Genomic DNA, 20500 nt, shown 5'->3' on the forward strand with positions numbered 1-20500 from the left:
AGTAAGCTGTGCCTCTCGCTCCAGCATCTCGCCTTGCACGCGAGCAAGATCCCGCTCCGCTTTCTCCGCTTTAAAACGGTAGACCATGGCTTCTCTATGACCCGCCTCGATGGCCGAGCCCAGCAAGCTCAGGCCCTGCAAATTCGATGGGCGTGTTACAAATCCATACATAGGATAATAAAAAAAAAAAACTAACCCCATTGATGATGCGAGATCCTTCCGCAACGACTCTCGGCCTCGCCGATTCTTTCGTAGGAGGAGGAGCATCGAAACCCGATGGCAGCTCAGCAAAGAAATCATCGAAATCCGGAATAGGGGCCTCGCTCGAACCGCTCCCGTCGCCGTAAGCAAGGTTCGGATCCCATCCTGGAAGCATATAGTCGTCCATCGAAAACTCTATGTCGCCGAGATCGACATCTTTTCCCTTCCAAGAGCTCGACTCCGGCACAGCTGTCGGAGCTTCGACGGGATTCTGGTCGTCGGGTTCGGAGTCGCTTCCCGTGTCCGCATCCAGAGCGGGACCAGGTTGCACGAATCTCAGTGCCTTCCGAACCCTCTTCGGCGTAAAAGAAGTCCAGAAGAAGGGACCATTCCTGAGAAGATCCCTCACCGAAATGATATCTTCGGGGAACGGAGCAAGAGGATTGATGAAAGGACGATTGTTCGGCAACCTTCGGAACAGTGGAATGCAACTCTCTTCGACGGACGCAGCGTCCAAACGAACAAAGAAAAAGAACTTCTTCCACGAGTTGAAGTTCGAAATGAACTTCTTAACCACCGACATAAATTTCCGAGGGACAAACCTATGCTTATCCGAATCCGTGACAAGTTGAAGCCTCAAAAGCGCTTCATAATGATCGACGGAGAGGGAAAGGCCATGCTCATAGCTTAGGACCAAGATCCCAATAAGGTGTTGAATGGCAAGGGGTGTCAACTGACTTATCGCAACTTCGAAACGATCCAACACTCGGACGAGAATTTCGGGTATGGGGAACCAGAGGCGACAACGCACTATGAACGCCTCATAACAAGTAAAGTAACCCTCCGGGGGGTTGTTAGCACATTCCCCGCGGCAGGGAACCCGGAACTCCACGGCATCCGAGATGTGGTAGAACGACCGCATCGTCGCGAGAAACTCGTCGGTAGTCCTGCTTGCATCCTCTTCCTCGACTCCACGATGGACCAGGATCGGGAATGGCTTCTCCTTGGGAGGGGTCAACGAGCCATAATGAGCAACCCACCATGCCTCGTTCTCGGCAGGATGCACCGAGTGAGGCACGAACTCCATCTTCGGAACGATGAGCTCTTCGTAAGGGCTCGCGGACGAAGACCCTTTTTTCGCAATCTTTTTCTTGCTCGACATCTTTGCACTTCTCTTGAGAGAATAAAGGAAAAGGGTGGAAAGAAAGATAGAAAGTTTTTTAGAGATCTTAGAGAAAAACAAGAAAGTGAAAAAATTATGGAACAAGTTACCTCTCTTCTTATAAGACATGAGGATTTACTATTCAAGCTCGGACTTTCGGATATTAATTCCACCCATCACGCCTAACTTGCCAAACAGGCCTAACCGCGCGCTAGGATCCTACGATGCATGATCCTAACGGGCTGGGGGGCTAACTGTTGGGGTCAAAAACGGTCACGACGGAATTACCACCCGAAAATCCTCGGAGATCGCATTTCCGAAAGAGTTAGTAAAAGAAGGGATGTAATTTCCGTAAAAATAACCTACACGAGGTTTTTACGAAGAAGTATCCTTTGAGATTCAAACCAAACCCGAGCCAAGTTCGGTCGCTACGTAGCGACCGAGCTCGAGCCAAGCTCGGTCGCTACGTAGCGACCGAGCGATCGTCCCGCTCGGTCGCTACGTAGCGACCGAGCCCGAGCCAAGCTCGGTCGCTACGTAGCGATCGAGCGATCGTCCCGCTCGGTCGCTACGTAGCGACCGAGCTCGGTCGCTACGTAGCGACCGAGCGATCGTCCCGCTCGGTCGCTACGTAGCGACCGAGCTCGAGCCAAGCTCGGTCGCTACGTAGCGACCGAGCGATCGTCCCGCTCGGTCGCTACGTAGCGACCGAGCTCGAGCCAAGCTCGGTCGCTACGTAGCGACCGAGCGATCGTCCCGCTCGGTCGCTACGTAGCGACCGAGCTCGAGCCAAGCTTGGTCGCTACGTAGCGACCGAGCGATCGTCCCGCTCGATCGCTACGTAGCGACCGGGCTCGAGCCAAAGATCGGTCGCGGTGTAGCGATTGAACCTTTCCGAACAACGATGCGACACCAGTCCTTGCATTCTCGTCAAACCTTCGAATGCTATCTCCCGAAGACCGTGGTAAGCTCAGTCCATGTTTCCCGCTATTCTAAATCCATCGATCAAAACTTCGATTAGAAACCGCGGAAAACTCGTAGTGAACGTGTCGAGTCGGAAGACGGCCCAAAGGGACCCAAAACACGACTCGAGGCCCATCCTACGATTTTTCCTAATCAAAAGCCCGTGAACCACAGCATGGTTCACGCTTGGCCCACGAGGAAGGATAAATGTCAAGTTTCCGCGGATAAATACGGAAGTTTTGAAGATAATTGTGAAGATCGGGAAAAATGGAATATCTCCATTTTTTGCTATGACGGCTTAAGGGCAGAAGAGTAAAAACGTAAACCGACCTTGGAGCTAGTATATAAGGAGTCCTAGGCGAGGAGCAGAAGGGAGGACTTTTTCAGAGCAAACTTAGCACTTAGAGCAATTTAGGCAACTTTCCGTTTTTGTTATTTCGAGCTGCGACTCAATTAGGTTTAGCCGTCTTAGGGTTGCTAGAACTAGGAATCTCGCCGACAGCTCTCGAGCCCAGGCTTATACCTTGTTGTAACGCTCATACGCAGATTCGGAATAAGATCTACTTTGCTCTCTTTTCGATTTCTTATCTTTATCGTTGTTATTCTCGTGTTCTGATTGCTTGACGTGTGGTAATTAACAGATATCCGGGTCCCCTGGGAAGCTAGGGTTTTCTTAGTTTCCTTATTTAAACGGAAATCGACAGTGCGAATTTCGGTTCCCACAATAATCAAATCTGGTAACTGCGTTAAATAATCAGGTTGTGGCTTATCCCAATCAGGTTAATAACGCCGGTCAAAGAGGTGGAGAAAGAAGACCAATTCGGGGTCAACAAGGTCGAAACAATCGTGATGTTGTTGTTGATAATTCTAGTTCAGAAGAAGAATCAGAAGAAGAAATAGCTGAAAGAAACCAACAAAACAATTATGATTATCGGGTAAAAGCCGATATTCCATTGTTCTATGGAACTATGGGAGTGGAGGAGTTTCTTGATTGGCAAATTGATGTTGATCGATTTTTTGATGTCATGGGCGTTCCTGAGAATAAACAAGTTAAGATGGTAGCTGTCAAACTGAAGAAGACTGCTGCAGTGTGGTGGGATAAACTCGTTGTCCAAAGGCAAAGACAAAGGAGAGGACCAGTTAGGACTTGGCGTCGAATGAAGCAATTAATGCTGGAGCGATTCTTACCGGAAGATTACGAACAAATTCTTTACAAGATGTATCTCGATTGTGTTCAAGGAAACAGAACTGTGACCGAGTACACAGCTGAATTCTTGCGTTTCTCTGAACGCAATGAGTTAGGCGAAACAGAGAATCAGAAGGTGGCTAGGTACATCAGTGGGTTAAAGGGTTCTCTTCAGGGAAAGATGGGTTTGCAAACCGTATGGACCGTGCAGGAAGCTTCCAGTCTAGCATTAAAAGCTGAGTTAATGGAGAAGTCATCACGCGGGTTCTCAACATTTAGAAGAAACACGTCTCAGACCAATTTTGAACCAACAAGTGAGAAAGAAAAGAGTGTAGCCAATAAAGACTCCAATCCGGAAAACAAAGGAGCTAGTAGCTCTAACTCAACCCAACAGAACAAGGCACCAGCTCAGAGACAAAACAATCCTTATGCTAAGCCTTCCATTGACAAGTGTTTCCGTTGCCAAGGACATGGTCATAAATCAAATGTCTGTCCAAGTCGGAGAACAGTTGCTATAATAGAGGAAGAAGATGAAGAGGATAAAAGGGATTTCGCTGAGAATGAAGAATATGAGGGAGCTGAATTCGCTGAAGAAGAATCTGGAGAGATGATAAACCTTGTGCTACAACGAGTCTTGTTATCATCTAAAGAAGAAGGCCAACGTAAGAATTTGTTTAGAACACATTGTTCTATTCAAAACAAGGTGTGTAATGTGATTGTGGATAATGGAAGCTCAGAGAATTTAGTTTCTCAAAAGCTGGTGGACTATCTGAAGCTACCCACAACCCGTCATGAGAAACCGTACGGTCTTGGTTGGGTGAAGAGAGGATCACAAGTTCGAGTTAGCATGACTTGCAAAGTTCTCATATCTATAGGTAAACATTATAAGGAGGAGATCACTTGTGACGTTCTTGACATGGATGTTTGTCACATTCTTCTTGGACGACCTTGGCAGTATGATAACGATATCACATATCGAGGTCGAGACAATGTGATAATGTTTACGTGGGGCAACCATAAAATTGCCATGGCACCTGTTAAGGATTTTTGTAACACTGCGAAGGAAAAGAAGTCAAGTTTCTTGGTTATGACACATGACGACAAAGAGCTTGATGGGGATGTTCAAGAAGCAAGGTGTTTCTATCCCTTGGTTGTTAAAGGGTTGTTGAGTGCAGTAACGGAGGAAACGTCAACCCCAAGAGAAGTGTTAGAAATTCTGGATGATTTCAAAGAGTTGATTGCGGAAGAACTTCCTAATGATCTACCTCCCACGAGAGATATTCAGCATCATATTGACTTGATTCCAGGATCCAGTCTGCCAAATCTTCCCCATTACCGTATGAGCCCTAAGGAGAATGAGATTTTAAGGGAACAGATTGAAGATTTGCTAAGAAAAGGATTTATTCGTGAGAGCATGAGTCCATGTGCCGTACCGGTTCTGCTAGTTCCTAAGAAAGGTAACCAGTGGCGGATGTGTGTTGATAGTAGAGCCATTAATAAGATAACCATTAAATATCGATTCCCTATACCCCGGTTGGAAGATATGCTTGATGAGTTGTCAGGTTCTAAGGTGTTTTCAAAGATAGATCTTCGAAGTGGTTATCATCAAATTCGAATCAGGCCTGGAGATGAGTGGAAAACTGCTTTTAAGAGTAAAGACGGATTATTCGAATGGATGGTGATGCCTTTTGGGTTGTCAAATGCTCCTAGCACTTTCATGAGATTAATGAACCAGGTTCTCCGCCCGTTCATTGGTTCTTTTGTGGTGGTTTATTTTGATGACATTTTGATATACAGTAAAACAAAAGACGAGCATATGGAACATTTGAAGCAAGTTTTGCAGGTTTTACAAGAAAACCAATTGTACATCAATCTTAAAAAATGTACGTTCAGCACCAACAAGCTGTTATTTCTTGGATTTGTTATTGGTGAAGAAGGGATTCAGGTTGACCAGGAGAAAGTGAGTGCCATAAGGGATTGGCCGGTTCCTAAGTCAGTCACTGAGATACGCAGCTTTCATGGTCTAGCTACTTTCTACAGAAGATTTGTTAGAGATTTTAGTACCATTACTGCGCCTATCACTGAGTGTTTGAAGAAAGGGAAGTTTCATTGGGGTTCTGAACAGGAAGAGAGTTTTGCTTTAATTAAAGAGAGGCTTTGTACTGCACCAGTATTAGCCTTACCCGATTTTGACAAAGTGTTTCAAGTGGAATGTGACGCTAGTGGTGTGGGAATAGGTGCCGTCTTATCACAAGAAAAACGACCGATAGCTTTCTTTAGTGAAAAGTTAAGTGAAGCTCGCCAAAAGTGGAGCACATATGATCAAGAGTTCTATGCGGTTTTTCGAGCTCTTCGACAATGGGAGCATTACTTGGTTCAGAGAGAGTTTGTTCTATTTACAGACCACCAAGCTCTAAAGTATCTTCACAGCCAGAAAGTGATAAATAAGATGCATGCTCGTTGGGTAAGTTTTCTGCAAAAGTTTCCTTTCATTATTCAGCATAAGTCTGAGACTCTTAACAAGGTGGCAGACGCCTTGAGTAGAAGAGCTTCCTTACTCACTATCTTAGCACAAGAGGTTGTGGGTTTCGAGTCTTTGAAGGAGTTGTACGAATGTGATGTTGAATTCAAGGAGTTATGGGGCAAATGTAATGGGAAGCATCCTTCGGCAGATTTCCACATACGAGATGGTTATCTTTTTAAAGGAGACAGGCTGTGCATTCCTTGCTCGTCATTACGAGAAAAGTTGATTCGCGATTTGCATGGTGGCGGCCTTAGTGGTCATTTGGGAAGAGACAAGACCATTGCTAGCTTGGAGACAAGGTTTTATTGGCCACATTTAAGGAGAGATGCGGGTGCTATAGTTAAAAGGTGTTATATCTGTCAGGTTTCTAAAGGACAATCTCAGAACACTGGACTTTATATGCCATTACCAATCCCAGAAGATATTTGGCAAGACTTGTCTATGGATTTTGTGCTAGGCTTACCTCGTACACAGCGAGGCGTCGATTCTGTGTTTGTGGTCGTTGACAGATTCTCCAAGATGTCGCATTTCATCGCCTGCAAGAAGACTGCAGATGCCTCTAACATCGCCAAGTTATTTTTTCGGGAAGTGGTACGTCTTCATGGGGTTCCTAAGACAATAATTTCCGACAGAGATACCAAGTTTCTGAGTCACTTCTGGATTACACTTTGGAGAATGTTTGGAACCAGCTTGAAACGGAGTTCTACAGCTCATCCACAGACTGATGGGCAAACCGAGGTGACGAATAGAACTTTGGGGAATATGATTCGAAGTGTTTGTGGAGATAAACCGAAACAATGGGATCTGGCTTTACCTCAAGTGGAGTTTGCTTACAACAGTGCCGTGCACTCAGCTACAGGGAAATCACCTTTTTCTTTGGTCTATTGTTCTATTCCGAAGCATGTGGTCGATTTGGTTAAGTTGCCTAAAGCTCCTGGAGTTAGTATCTCAGCTGAGGCTATGGCAGAGGATATTCTAGCAACTAGAGACGCTGTCCGAGCGAAGTTAGAAGCAACTGGCCAAAAGAATAAAGAAGCAGCAGACAAGCGTAGAAGACTCAAGGTTTTCAAAGAAGGAGATGAAGTGATGGTGTTTCTACGAAAAGAAAGATTCCCCGTGGGCACATATCGCAAGCTACAGCCTCGCAAATATGGTCCATTCAAGATTTTGCGGAAGTTAAATGATAATGCTTATGTGGTGGCACTTCCAGAAGACATGAACATTTCTAATACGTTCAATGTGGCTGACATCTATGAATACCATGCTGATGGTGTTCTTTATCCAGAAGAGAACTCGGGGTCGAGTTCTTTCGAGGTGGAGGAGACTGATGTAGGAGACTCTTAGATTTACATAACCTAATCTAGAAGTTTTCCTTTTATTTCATGTTTTCTTTTTCTTATAGGGATTTACCTTTTTATGTTTTAGGCTCTCTCTATATAAGAGAGTTTTAGGTATTCTGTTTTGGACATTCATATCTTTTCTTATCAATAGAGGTTTTCAAGCTTTTATCTTTTCTGGTGGATTCCAGAGCTTAATATTCGAATTCTTGCTTGAGAGCTTGATTTTGATCTAAGGGTTAGTGTTTGCTAACCTTAGTGATTTCCGACTGCGTCACAATTCGACCTAGATTCGGACCCAACCGAACTGAGAAATGCCGTGCACGTTTGCGTTTAGCTTGGTGTATCCTCTTATTCATACTCCTTATGGTATGCACTTATGAACTCATACATAAGTTCTTTCTTTACATACTTTAGAAAAATCTTTCAAATATCTAATATAGAAAAATCATACGAATTTTAGTCTGGTAAACTCATGTTCACTTTTCAACATTTTGAATTTTCATTTCTCATACACTTTACTTTTTATTCTTTCGTTTGAATTGTATGTAAAATTAATATTTAAGTAATATCATTTTACATCAAATGCATCATGACACTTTTTTTTTATAACCTGAGAGTATTCGGCAGGCCGAGATCCAACTGACTAGTTTTTTGGGGGCCTGACCACCGACGCCAATCAGACCCGGTTATTCGCAAGGGGTTTAGATATTTATGTCGTTTGGCCACATAGATGGGTAAACCGAGTTGGCTGAGTTCTGATCCCTTAGAGACACTGAAATGCCATGCGACCACCCGACCACACTATCATGACTTTGTGGGTAGAATTACTTTGAGAGTTTTTAAAATAGAGAACGTAACTTGGAACTTAATTTATTTATTTTGTTGTGAACCACTGGACAAAGCTTTCCTCGTATTTACTGTCACCCATGGCTGGGATCGACTGTAAATGATCTCTTAGTTAATTTGCGTTGCTTTGGATAATATGACTAGTCGTGGATGGCTTGGTCGGTGCCATGCCGATGCATGTTTCTTTTTCCTAATGATGTAGAGAGTGAGGGGGCATGACTATCACATAGAGCTTCTTACTTGTTTATTAATGCGATACTTTAAAAAACACGCAAGTCAATATGCAGCGGTTGATTAGTATTAATGTCTTCACGGATTCACCATTTTCAATAATTTCAAGCATTAAATATTTTCTCAAGGTCATCATGAGTGGTGATTAACACATAGAGCTTTTAAACCATGATTACTAAGAAGATTATATGCACGAACTGAATGTTCTGATACCAATTTTAGAGTTTTACATGGGAGCATGTAAACTGAACACAAATATTACCCTAATTTAGTGATCAATATGAGTTTGTGTGACTGAAATTGAATACACGAATCGGGCAGAATCCACAGACGAAAATCTACCACTTATTACCATCACACGTCCTTTGGTTGATCCTTCAAAACTTTCTCTCTACAAGGTCAGGGCCGGCTAATATGGAGGTACAAGCGGTGCGAAGCTCCGGGTTCTAACCTGTGTTCCTCTGTAATTTGATAGTTAAGGGCTCATTTTTTTTATATATACATATTTTTATATAGAAAATTTTATATATTCATTAAATTTGGTTTAAAAGGGGTCCTAAAATATTTTGCATGTATATAATTTGTTTTTATCAAAATTTTTTATAACATGCTAATGATAAAAAATTCTAAACTAAATTTAAATTTTAAATAAACATGAACATTAAAAACCTAATATTTTTTTGCCTATGGATTCAAAAAAATGTTGAGCCGGCCTAACAAGGTTTTTACTCTCTCAAAAGTTTTCTAGAATAATATCATTCTAACAATATTCGCTTTAAGAATAACAACACTATTCATTAAAAAAAAAGATAATACTACTATATTTTTCAACATATTTAAATTTCATTGGGATTATTTGCTAGTTCATGTAATATATTAGTTAGTTCTGATGGGCAGAATGAGTAAAATTTTCAGTACATAAAAGGCAAAGGTATATTAGAGCACTCATGATTTATATAATAAGAAGAAAAACAAAATGGTGCAACCCACGTCCTATTCAGGAAAGGTGGTTTTGTTTATTACTCTCACCAAAACATGAACTCCATTACAACCCACAATCAAAACCCCTCTTTATTAAATCACAATCAACAATCACTTTTTCATCCACATCCAAAACAGAAGAAATGGTGTTGGGTCTTCGAACAAAGAGCCGTAGAGACAATGGAGTTTTCGTTGAGTATCTAATCTCAATCAAGGAGCTAAAGCCATGGCCAACGAGCCAAGTCCCTGTACAATGCGTCCTCCTAAAATGGCAGAACGGCGAAAACAGCTCAGGCTCATTTATCGCGGTCGTGGGCAAAGACACGATCATGTTCAACGAGTCCTTTAGGCTAACCTTAACGCTAGAACCCAAAGGTGTGGATGACAAGAAATTCCATAAGAATCTTCTTGAACTTCATGTCTACGACGCCAAGAAGAAAGACAAGGGCGTCAAGAACAAGCTTCTTGGCTCGGCCGTGGTCAACCTCGCTGATTACGGCGTGTTGACCAACTCCGTTCCCGTGGGAGCTCCGTTTACTTTCAAGAAAAGCTCGAGGAACGATGCGAACTCTGAGATTTACCTAACCATTGAGCCGGCCGGAGATGATGATGGTTACAGGAGTAGCAGTTCATCGCAGCCGAAAATGAGAGGATCTGTTGATAAAGAAGGTAGTGAGTTTAGTTTGGCGTCGTTGACGGATGACGACGATGATTCTTCGTCGCAGTGTTCGTCTTCACGGAGGGTTTCTTTCTCAGCTACTTGTGATGCTAATCCCATGGTACACATTTCATAATTTTTTTTATTTCTAGTTTTTAATCTTTGGATTAGTAACATTGTGTTTCGAATTGGATCTGAGGTACGCACGTCTATGCTCTAGATTCTTTGTATTTTTATGATTTTGGTTACAAAATTTATGTTTTAATAAGAGAGATATTCTACTTATCAAATACCGATGGCAAAATCACAAGTAGTTTGAACCACATGTTTTTTATTTAAAATGACAGTACATGTTTTTAAAAACACAAATATCATATCTAATTGATATATAGTATATCTTGTTTATTAAAATTAAAAGCACACGCAAAAAAAAAACACACACACTTCACTTATCTAGCAAATCTTTTTTTTGTAACTGAAGTCTAGCAAATATCTCTAGTATGTAATGTTTTGACCTCCCCTGTTTTTACTAGGATAACTAGAAATATTTTAAATTTAGGTTTAGGCTTTTAGCAAAACAAGATTTGATGATTTGTAACATTTACACCAATTTTTTTTTTTTGTTGTTGATGATTTGTTTAATTATTGGTATGAGTTATTTGTTTTTATTTGTTTTTTCTCTGTTCTCTGAACCTTTTTTTTTTTTTTTGTTAAAGATCACTATTGTATAGCAAATATTTCACTTTATGATTGTGATAGGGCTATCAAGATCTGATTTTTAAAAATAATATATGTGGTATAAGTACAATAGTAGTGTTTCGTTGGTGCATTCCTGAAGAAGCAAGACTAAATATTTATGAACTGTTGAATAAAAGCAGAACGCAGAGGCGGAGATGAACAAAGATGAGAAGAAAGGTTGGAAACATGTAACGCTTAAGCACAGTAACAACGAGGCAGCACTAGTCTCCGAGATCGAGAATCTACTGAGAGAAGAAGAAAGAAAGAGACATAGCAGTGAGTTAGTGGCTGTGACCGCAGAGAGTGACCAAAAACACAAGAATGATACAATTGCCTCAAAGCTCAAGAAACAGTTCTCTGAGATCAAATCCCTTCCCTCTCCGTTACCTCCAGACGCAGCGAGGAAACAGATGAGACTTCGGACAAACACTCTTGCCTTAGGAAGAAAGACTCTAGGAATGGAAGGTGTGCCAAGACTTAAACAGCTTAAGTCTATTCAGGTGCATTTTGACGGAACCGGTACAAATACGACCAATGATGATAATCCGAAAAAGGTGAGTGGAGTGAGCAACAAGTTAGGTTTGATAACTCCGCAAGAGTCTAGAACAGAGACGCTTGAAGATGAGCTGAAAGAAGCAGCAGCTCTTGAAGCCGCTGTTTACTCTGTGGTCGCTGAGCATAGTAGCTCCATGAGCAAGGTTCATGCTCCAGCTCGCCGTCTTGCTAGGTTTTATCTTCATGCTTGTAAAGGAAATGGCGGCTCAGATCATTCTAAGCGAGCATGTGCAGCTAGAGCCGCGGTTTCTGGTTTGATATTAGTTTCTAAAGCATGTGGAAATGATATTCCAAGGTACATACGTAACCATTTCTATTCAGATTTTGTTCTACTCCATAATATATATTGATGGTTAGTGGTTACCGTTGGAACCCAAATTTATAAGCCTTTGGGCTTAGTAAAATTTTTTGTAATGTGAATCAGGATTTTCGCGATCTTACATTTTGGAATATGATTCTAATGTTGTATGTTTCTATAAATATATATACACAGGTTAACATTTTGGCTATCAAATTCGATTGTGCTTAGAGCAACTTTAAGCCGAGGTATAGAGAAACTGAACCTGGTCTCTATTAAACCTGGTTCAGACGAATGGGAAGATCCTCGAGGTTTTCTTGCGGCTTTGGAGAAGTTTGAGTCTTGGATATTCTCTCGAGTTGTTAAGTCAGTATGGTGGCAGGTAATAAAAAAGACCGAAAGTTTCAAAATATTTGTTTCGAAGAGTTATTTCATCAAACCTTTGATCTGAAATGATCATCACATTGCAGAGTATGACTCCGTATATGCAATCTGCACCGGTTAAAGGATCGATGTCGAGGAAAGTTTCGGGGAAAAGACGGTTAGGTCATAAGAATCAGGGACTCTATGCTATAGAGCTATGGAAAAGTGCTTTTAAAGCTGCTTGTGAAAGACTTTGCCCACTTAGAGGTTCGAGACAAGAGTGTGGTTGTCTACCTATGCTTGCTAAATTGGTATGAGATATTAAGCATTTTAGTTTTTTTTTTTGGTTATTAGGTTAAAATCAGATTGACCAGTTTCTTGTTATAGATGCTAAACTTGCTTCTGAAAATCAGGTTATGGAACAGTTAATCAGTAGACTTGATGTAGCAATGTTCAACGCGATACTTCGTGAGTCAGCAAGTGAAATGCCGACAGATCCTGTCTCTGATCCGATCAGTGACATAAATGTTCTTCCAATTCCAGCAGGAAAAGCAAGTTTTGGGGCAGGCGCAGAACTAAAAAATGCGGTAACTTAGTTAGGCTCCACATGAACATTATGTTCATATTGCTTTTTGGTATGTAATGTTTTATTTGCCTTTGCAGATTGGAACTTGGTCTAGATGGCTTGAGGATCAATTCGAGCAAAAGGAAGACAAACGTGATAGCAATAATAAGGAGAAGCCAGAAACAGAAAATTTCAGATTGTTCCATCTACTTAACTCGTTAGGCGATCTTATGATGCTTCCATTCAAAATGCTGGCAGACAAAGCAACAAGAAGAGAGGTAATTACACTACTTACAACTCATTTCCTCTTATTCCGAAAAACAGTTTTTGACTAATTCTTTACTTCTTGTTCCTGTCTGAAAGGTTTGTCCAACATTTGGTCCACCAATTATCAAAAGAGTTCTACGAAACTTTGTCCCAGATGAGTTTAACCCGCACAGAATCCCTAGAAGGCTATTCGACGTTCTGAACTCCGAGGTTAGAATAAAAACCGTCTTCACACTACAATAGTCAGTGTGTGTGTCTATTCTTGACAAACCCTTTTGTCTGAAACTCAGGGTTTGACCGAAGAAGATAATGGATGCATTATAGTCTTCCCGTGTGCAGCATCACCCACAGTATACTTAATGCCCTCTACAGATTCCATAAAACGCTTTATAGGAGAGCTGAACAACCCATCTTTATCAGAAGTAGGGTCATCGGTATATAAGAAACAATACACGAGTGACGATGAGCTAGACGACTTAGATACATCCATTAACTCTATAATCTCTGCTCCTGGAACAACCAGTTCATCAGAGTGGATGCCAAAAGGATACGGACGCAAAAAGACCGTCAGATATCAGCTCCTTAGAGAAATATGGAAGGAAGATGGATTACAATGACTCTTCTCCTTTTTTTGTCTTGGCTATATATGTTATGATGAAAACAATTCTTAAGTTTCGTGGTGAAGAAACAAGTTGCTGTCAACTCTTTTCTTGATATCCTAAACGATTAGCCTAAAGAAGCTAACCTTTTCAATCTTTATATCACAACACAAAAACACAATCAAGAAAGCTATATATTATTTCTTCTTAACTATTTAAATTTATTCATCACAAATAAAAGTAATTCCTATTTCTCTTTGTGTGAAACAAAAGTACATATAATCAACTTACAATACAGAGATAGAGAGAAGGGAAGAGAAGCAATTTACAAATCTTTGGAATTAGAAAGGGCGACTCGGTGGCCGAACCGTGATCTGAACCGGTAAAGGTGTACCGGTTCCAGTACCACCGCAGTTGCTACAAGCCGCACGACCAGAACCGGAACACCTACGACATCCAATATCTCCATCAGACCATCGAGAGCAGAAGCACGTGACTCGTCCCGTACCGTTGCAGGTCGGACAACGAGGGAACGGACCACCGGCCATAGGCTTTTGGTCGAGAACCGATTTGACCAAAACCGCGCCGGCTAAGACGCTAAGACCTGTGGCAAGCTGGGTGATGGCGATCGGACCCATTGTGTTGAGAAGAGAGAGAAAAAAGGTTGCGAATTTTGGGGATAACGCAAAGGTAGAATCGTGGAGAGATTGAACAAGAGAGACCGTCCAACGAAAGGAAAGATTTTTTTTTTCCTTTTCGTTTTCAGACAAAAATGTGGTCTTTAATTTTGTATTTATTTAAGAGAAAATGTTCATTTTAATTCTCAAAAGTGATAGTTAGGCGGTGTCCAGCCGGGGTTGGTTTCGGGTCGATTCGGTTTTCCAAGCACAGATTAAAGTGTATTCAACTTTAAAAAAAATAAAAAATTTGTATTAAAAGGACAAATCCACGATTATTCATAGATTTTACAAACTCATTGAAAATCTATTGTTACTAAATTTGACATTTTATAAAGTTCTTTGAAATCTACTGTTATTAAAAATATTTTAAATTGTAGAGTTTACAAGTGATTTTAGAGTGTTTGAATTGAATTTCTTAGTTAAAAAATCAAAACTTAAATTTCATGATTTTAGGTGATATTCTATAGCAGTTTAACAAAAATTATTTTAAACTCTGCAATTCATTAAAATCATCTAAAACCTCATTAAACTCAAATTATTTCAAATTTTAGATTGAACATGCCCCTAAAGTTAAATTCAGATATATTATAGAAGTTTCTGTTTTAGTTTTGGTTTATTCGAATTATTAAATTATGTGAAAAACAGAAAACCTTTTGCATCTATAACACTTTCAGGTAGTTTTAGGGTCCGAATGGTGACCGCGGAATTGGTAATATTAGCGGGACGAAATTTAAGTGCGGTACGGTCCAAGTGCGGTTCGTGCGGTTTGCGGGACAAGTGCGGTTTTGACAAAATTAGCGGTGCGGAATTGTGTTGATTGGTGAACATATGTACTTTGCGGAATTGAATAATTAGAAAAATAATGGTAAACAAAAATATCAATGAAATTAATTTAAAGTTAAAATTTTTTACGGGCAATTGTCAATAATAGTACTTTTTGAGTTTTTATCTCAAAAATAGCACTAGAAGAAAAAAGTCACAATGACATTCATTAAAGGGTAAAATATCTCTATTACCCTTGATTTAAAATTAAATAAACAAATAAAAATAAATAAAATAAAAAATGAAAAAAGGAATTTTTTTTTATATTTTCAGATTATATGTTTTTATATTTTTTTTAATTTTCTGTTACTAATTGATAATCATATGAATACTTTTTTCAAATATGATTATTGATGTAATCAACTAACTTTTAATATTAATGTTAGACCATATGCCATTAGTTGAATATCTGTAGTTCAAATTAAAATTGCAAATGAGATACTTTTAACTATGTATCAGTTTTAAAACTCTTTTAGAATTAGTTGAAATATGTGCTGGTTGTTAATTTATTAGTTTCTTTAAAAAATAAAAGTAACAAATTAATACTTCATATAAAGATAAAATATTAACAGTAGAAGAAGTGAAAAAAAAAACAGCAGAAGAAGTGCGTATTTGACCAAATACGCTAGTTATTTCATGGTCATTACGTAAGTGCGGTTTTGTACAGATGTCAAGCGCTCGATTAATAATTTGAGCATTTGCGTTTTTGGTTCTGTTCACTTTAAAACCGAACAATTTTAACAAAAAATGTTGATTGGTGACACTTGCTCAATTACGCACTCCCTATTGCAATAACATCCCGCACCCCGGTTACCAATCACTACCTTAAATCGGGTTTTGGTAAAACCTGATACATTCATTTATATTGAAAATATACTCAGAGCGTAAAATGTGGGATTTGTAATTGTCAGTGACTGAGATCATTGACCTAGAACAAAGATTTGGTTAAAAAAGCCTTTTACAAACCAATCACAACTCTTAACATAACTCATATATACAAAAAAAAAAATTATGCTAATACCAAAGAAGAACAAAACTAATAATAACTCAAACATGAAAATATATATATATATACACACAGTAGAACCTCTATAAATTAATAATCGATAAATTAATAATCTTTATAAATTAATAAATTTTGTTGGTCCCAACTTTGATTGGTGTAAAATATGACACAAATCAATAAAATAATACGATAATAATATTTGTAAGACTCTCATGTAAATGTATAGTCTCATTAAAATTATAAATTAATAATCTATCTATATATGTATTTTATATAATTACAAAAATTTTTGGTTTTATATTCACAACGAAAATACTTCTTTTTCCTAAATATTTTAATTTATTTTGATAATATTTAGTAAAATTATATCGAAAACCACATAACTTATATGCGGTAAAATCTATGAAACATAAAAAATATACAAAAAATAAAATAATATGAAAGTCAAATTTCTAAAATTTAAATAATTTATATACAGTAAAATCAAATATTTTCTTATTCTTTTAATAAAAATAGAAAAAAATTAAAAAATTTAAAAAATGAAAATTTGTAAATTAATATCTCTATAAATTATTAAAATTTTAAAGTTTCAACATTATTAATTTATAGATGTTTTACTGTATTCATAACATTTATTGGTAAGTCATATATAAAAACACTATCGATCTAACTGGTGACTATTATAGGAACATTAGGAATGAGTAGGGAAAAAACACAGAAGAATAAAATTATAGTAATGAAAAGGAAGATTATTCCTTATCAATTTTAATTGAGGAACAAATTTGTTCTATATTCCTATAGAATGAAAGGACCGAGAATGAATGAAAAGAAAAAAAATATTTCTTATAAATGGTAAAAACAAATTATGAATAGTAAGAAATGCATTATTCTCTTTCATTTCTTGGTTATCCGTGAAATCCAAAAAAAAAAGAAAAAAACTTGAGTACAAAGAATAAGGAAGTAACAAAAAATCATATATTAACATGAACACGAACCCGAATAATGAGACTAATGAGAACACAAATCATATATAAATCTCAAAGTAAACTCGCAAACCTTATGCTAACAACAAAGAATATACATAAAACAAAGAATCTATGGGACAAGAAAGTTCAAAATTATTGTATACAAAATCGAACCGATAAACCCAAAATGAAAAATGATTGATCTCTTCTTGATACTGAGTACATAGGAGCATTACGAGTACCTGATAATCTATACTATTAAAGCAGAATCCCTACTTGAATTCTTCCATTAACTTTCAAATTATTTACAAGAGACTGCCATTGGTATTTATTTTTTATTTAAAATAAACAACTGAATATTTCCTATATTTATGGTAACTAATCTTTCCATATCTTTGTGAATCATAATAACTCTAAGTCTATGCAATCTATACTTTCTATTTAATTATACTAGAATACGTTTTATAAGATATATTTTAAAATTAAATGTAATACTTTTCTAAATTGATATTACATAAATTTCCTAAATATATATAGCTTACAAAACTATAATTATACATAAATATTAATTAAATAATTTTTAGTTATTTTTAAATTAATATTTAAAATTTTAAAACAAAGTTGATTTTTCTAAACCAACCTATGATTAATGAGTATAATTTTCTCAACTTATGTTTTCCCTGTTATTTCGTCGAATATACAAAATATTTATCGAGTAGAAGCGGGTTGAACAAATAGATATTTCTAATATGAACTAACAGACATGTTACTAATATATGAACGAAAATCCCGCGCTTTGAAAACGCGGATCAAAATCTAGTGATCATTAAAGGGAAGCTGTAGAGGATAAGTATAAAAGACTATGTAGAAGATAAGTATAAAAGACATTTCTATACTTATCCTCTACAGAAGCTAGAGTAAATATTTGAGTATAAGGTTTAGGAAATGATCTGTTAAGAAAATAATGGGATTTGTGGAAATTTGATGCTTGAATCAAGTTATGAAAAGGTAAATATAAGATAACTCGAGTTATGCATATACTCCATCGGTTTCAAATATATATGATACCGACTTGAGCACCCATAATACCAAATCTAAGGATCTATCGGTTTGACGGTTTCTTATCAAAAGCTAACCCGACCCATATTACTTTATCAATCAAGGTTTGGTTTGGGTTATCGGATTCTTCGGTCATAAGCACATCATGCAACACATACATACATTTTAATCTTGATTTTTTTTTTCATTATTACTTTAACTTGAAAAAAAAGAATTAACATATTCAAACTATATATCACACTAACCAATTAATGATGTAGCAAAAATTGACGATGTGAATATATGACAATATAATTTGTGATGACGTATATTTATTTATAATAAAATTGATTATATTACTTTACAATTTAAAAATATTTAGGAATACAAATTTAAAAAGTTATTAAAATTCTATTTATATAAATTCTATTTTTAAAAAAGTTTAAAATTCCAAAATTATAAATAAAGAAAATTATAAAAGTAATAATTTACACAAACATAAGATTTCATATTTAATAAATACAATGGCTCGTTATCATCACCTTTGTCCCTTGCTCATTACATCTACAAAGAGATCAGCAGTCGGCTACTAGCGTTTAAGATTGGAGAGGAGAGATTGTTGGACTTGTGAGATGGAATGAAGTCACCTAGTTATAACTGCGTCTTCTCTGTTTTAAGTGAATAAAAGAGGAGAGTTACACTGAGAGACACAATCTGTCTTTCGTTTACGTGAAGAGACACATTCTCTCTTTGACACACTTTTTCATGACAGCTGTTTTTGTGTGGACAGAAATAACCCTACTTTTTGTGTAAGGAGAAGTTTGTTTATTTTAAAGAAGCAAACGTAAGTTAAGCAAAATAAAACTAAGTTTGTTCTTAGTTGCAATAAATGATAAAAGTTAAAATGAAAAAGTAGATATATAAGTAAAAGTGAAATTTTTGGGGCGTTGGATCTATTTACAGGCATAAGATCTAACGACTGCAAATATGTTTACCTTCTATGATGTAAATATTTTTATATTGGTAGATAGTGCAATTAAAAGAGATACAAAGATGGTGAGAATAGTGTGATGTCATGTGAGCCACACGGCTTTAACCATTTCACTGATAAATTTTTCTTTTGGTTTCAAAACAAAAATGTATATGAACCAAAATCTAATTGTATAATACAAAATAAAAATGTATCTGAACCCTATCATGTTATACAAATCTCGTAAATACCCAGAACATAGAAGACAGAGGTGGGATTTTCATTGTTATCCATATCTTATATTACCACCTCTTATCTAACCATTGCGCTCTTGACCTCTCCCCTCCTCTCACTCTCATGTCCACAGCCACCACTTCCACATACTGCCGATCACATCCACACATCCTCTGTCCACAACATCCACCAACACAGCATCTATCACCACTTTCTTCTCCTAACGTCTTCCACCTCTGTGTCCACATCTACCACCACAGCATCCACAGCCACATCATCCACCACCTCCTCCTCTTCCTCACGTCTACGACCTCCGTATCCACATCCACCATCACAACATCCACATCCACTTCCTCCTCCTCACGTCTTCCACCTTCGTGTCCACATCCACCACCACAACATCCACAGCCACAACATCCACCACCATCTCCTCCTCCTCACGTCTTCCAACTCCGTTTCCACATCCACCACCATAGCATCCACAACCACCTTCTCCCCACGTCATCTACTTCCGTATCCACATCCGCCACCACGGCATCTACCATCACGGCATCCACCACCACAATAAGACAAAAAAAACTAAATTTTCATATATGAATCTGTTAGATATATCTATGAAATTAGGAATAGAGAGACACGATTGAGAATAGATTTGAGTTTCTGGATTCATGGTGTGACTCACTAATGGTCGAGGATGAAGAGCTGGAGAGGCTAATCCGGCGAACCAGTCTCAGATCGGGTAAAATTTAGAGGTGGAGACAGAGAGCTTGAACAAAGTGACGGCTCCGACGCTTCACCAAACACGCCATGACGGAGATCTTGTTACATAAGAGAGAAATCAGGGCAAGAGGAATTTGTATAGTGATTGTGATTCTACCTCTTGATCAAGGAGAAGAAAGGGGATCGAGAAACATGGATTATGGTTCAATTTCTCAGACCCTTATGTTGGAGCAAGAGGTTAGGATTTGATTTGTTTGTGTTTTTAGAGATTTCCAAGAGATAATGTTCTTGTTTTTTTTAATAGTTTATTTGTTTTAAAAAAATAGTTAGAAAAATAACTAAAGACACATGATCACCTAAAGATGCCATCTCATTGATTGAAGGTTATCTTGGTAATTTCTCTGAGAGAAAGTGTTCTAAAGACACAATGTGTCTCTTTGAGTAATTAATAACTCAGAATGTGTCTCTCAGGGTAAATTTTTCATAAAAGAGAGGAGAACGATATTTTCTTTCAGTTTGATTAAAGAGAGATTAAACCTGTGTAAACCGACAAAGACTATAAAATGTAGTATTCAGATTTTGTGGTTG

The 20500-nt window shown here is 37.9% G+C and overlaps 2 protein-coding genes across 3 annotated transcripts; one reads left to right on the forward strand and one right to left on the reverse strand.

Moving 5' to 3' along the window:
* Nucleotides 1-9485: 9485 nt before the first annotated feature.
* Nucleotides 9486-13575, forward strand: LOC106447059. 2 transcript variants are annotated; one of them, XM_048739976.1, is made up of 8 exons: nucleotides 9486-10213; nucleotides 10968-11680; nucleotides 11879-12065; nucleotides 12154-12357; nucleotides 12460-12633; nucleotides 12710-12889; nucleotides 12975-13088; nucleotides 13169-13575. In XM_048739976.1, exons 1-8 carry the CDS (start codon nucleotides 9578-9580, stop codon nucleotides 13493-13495), a joined length of 2535 nt encoding a protein of 844 aa, XP_048595933.1. In that variant the 5' UTR covers nucleotides 9486-9577; the 3' UTR covers nucleotides 13496-13575. The 2 variants fall into 2 exon arrangements, with proteins under 2 accessions (XP_048595933.1, XP_013744362.2); XM_013888908.3 differs by having other exon boundaries at nucleotides 10971-11680.
* Nucleotides 13576-13697: 122 nt separating this feature from the next.
* On the reverse strand, nucleotides 13698-14271 carry LOC106447060. Its single transcript, XM_013888909.3, has one exon. The coding sequence runs from the start codon at nucleotides 14113-14115 to the stop codon at nucleotides 13819-13821; it is 297 nt and encodes a 98-aa protein (XP_013744363.1). The 5' UTR covers nucleotides 14116-14271; the 3' UTR covers nucleotides 13698-13818.
* Nucleotides 14272-20500: the final 6229 nt, after the last annotated feature.

Source organism: Brassica napus, chromosome A9 (assembly GCF_020379485.1).
Source record: "Brassica napus cultivar Da-Ae chromosome A9, Da-Ae, whole genome shotgun sequence".
Classification (NCBI taxonomy): domain Eukaryota; kingdom Viridiplantae; phylum Streptophyta; class Magnoliopsida; order Brassicales; family Brassicaceae; genus Brassica; species Brassica napus.

Coding starts and splice junctions, on each gene's coding strand:
- LOC106447059 (XM_048739976.1), top strand. CDS start 9,578: ATGGTGTTGGGTCTTCGAACAAAGAGCCGTAGAGACAATGGAGTTTTC. Junction 10,214..10,967: donor CTTGTGATGCTAATCCCATG/GTACACATTTCA, acceptor GTTGAATAAAAG/CAGAACGCAGAGGCGGAGAT. Junction 13,089..13,168: donor TCGACGTTCTGAACTCCGAG/GTTAGAATAAAA, acceptor TCTGAAACTCAG/GGTTTGACCGAAGAAGATAA.
- LOC106447060 (XM_013888909.3), bottom strand. CDS start 14,115: ATGGGTCCGATCGCCATCACCCAGCTTGCCACAGGTCTTAGCGTCTTA.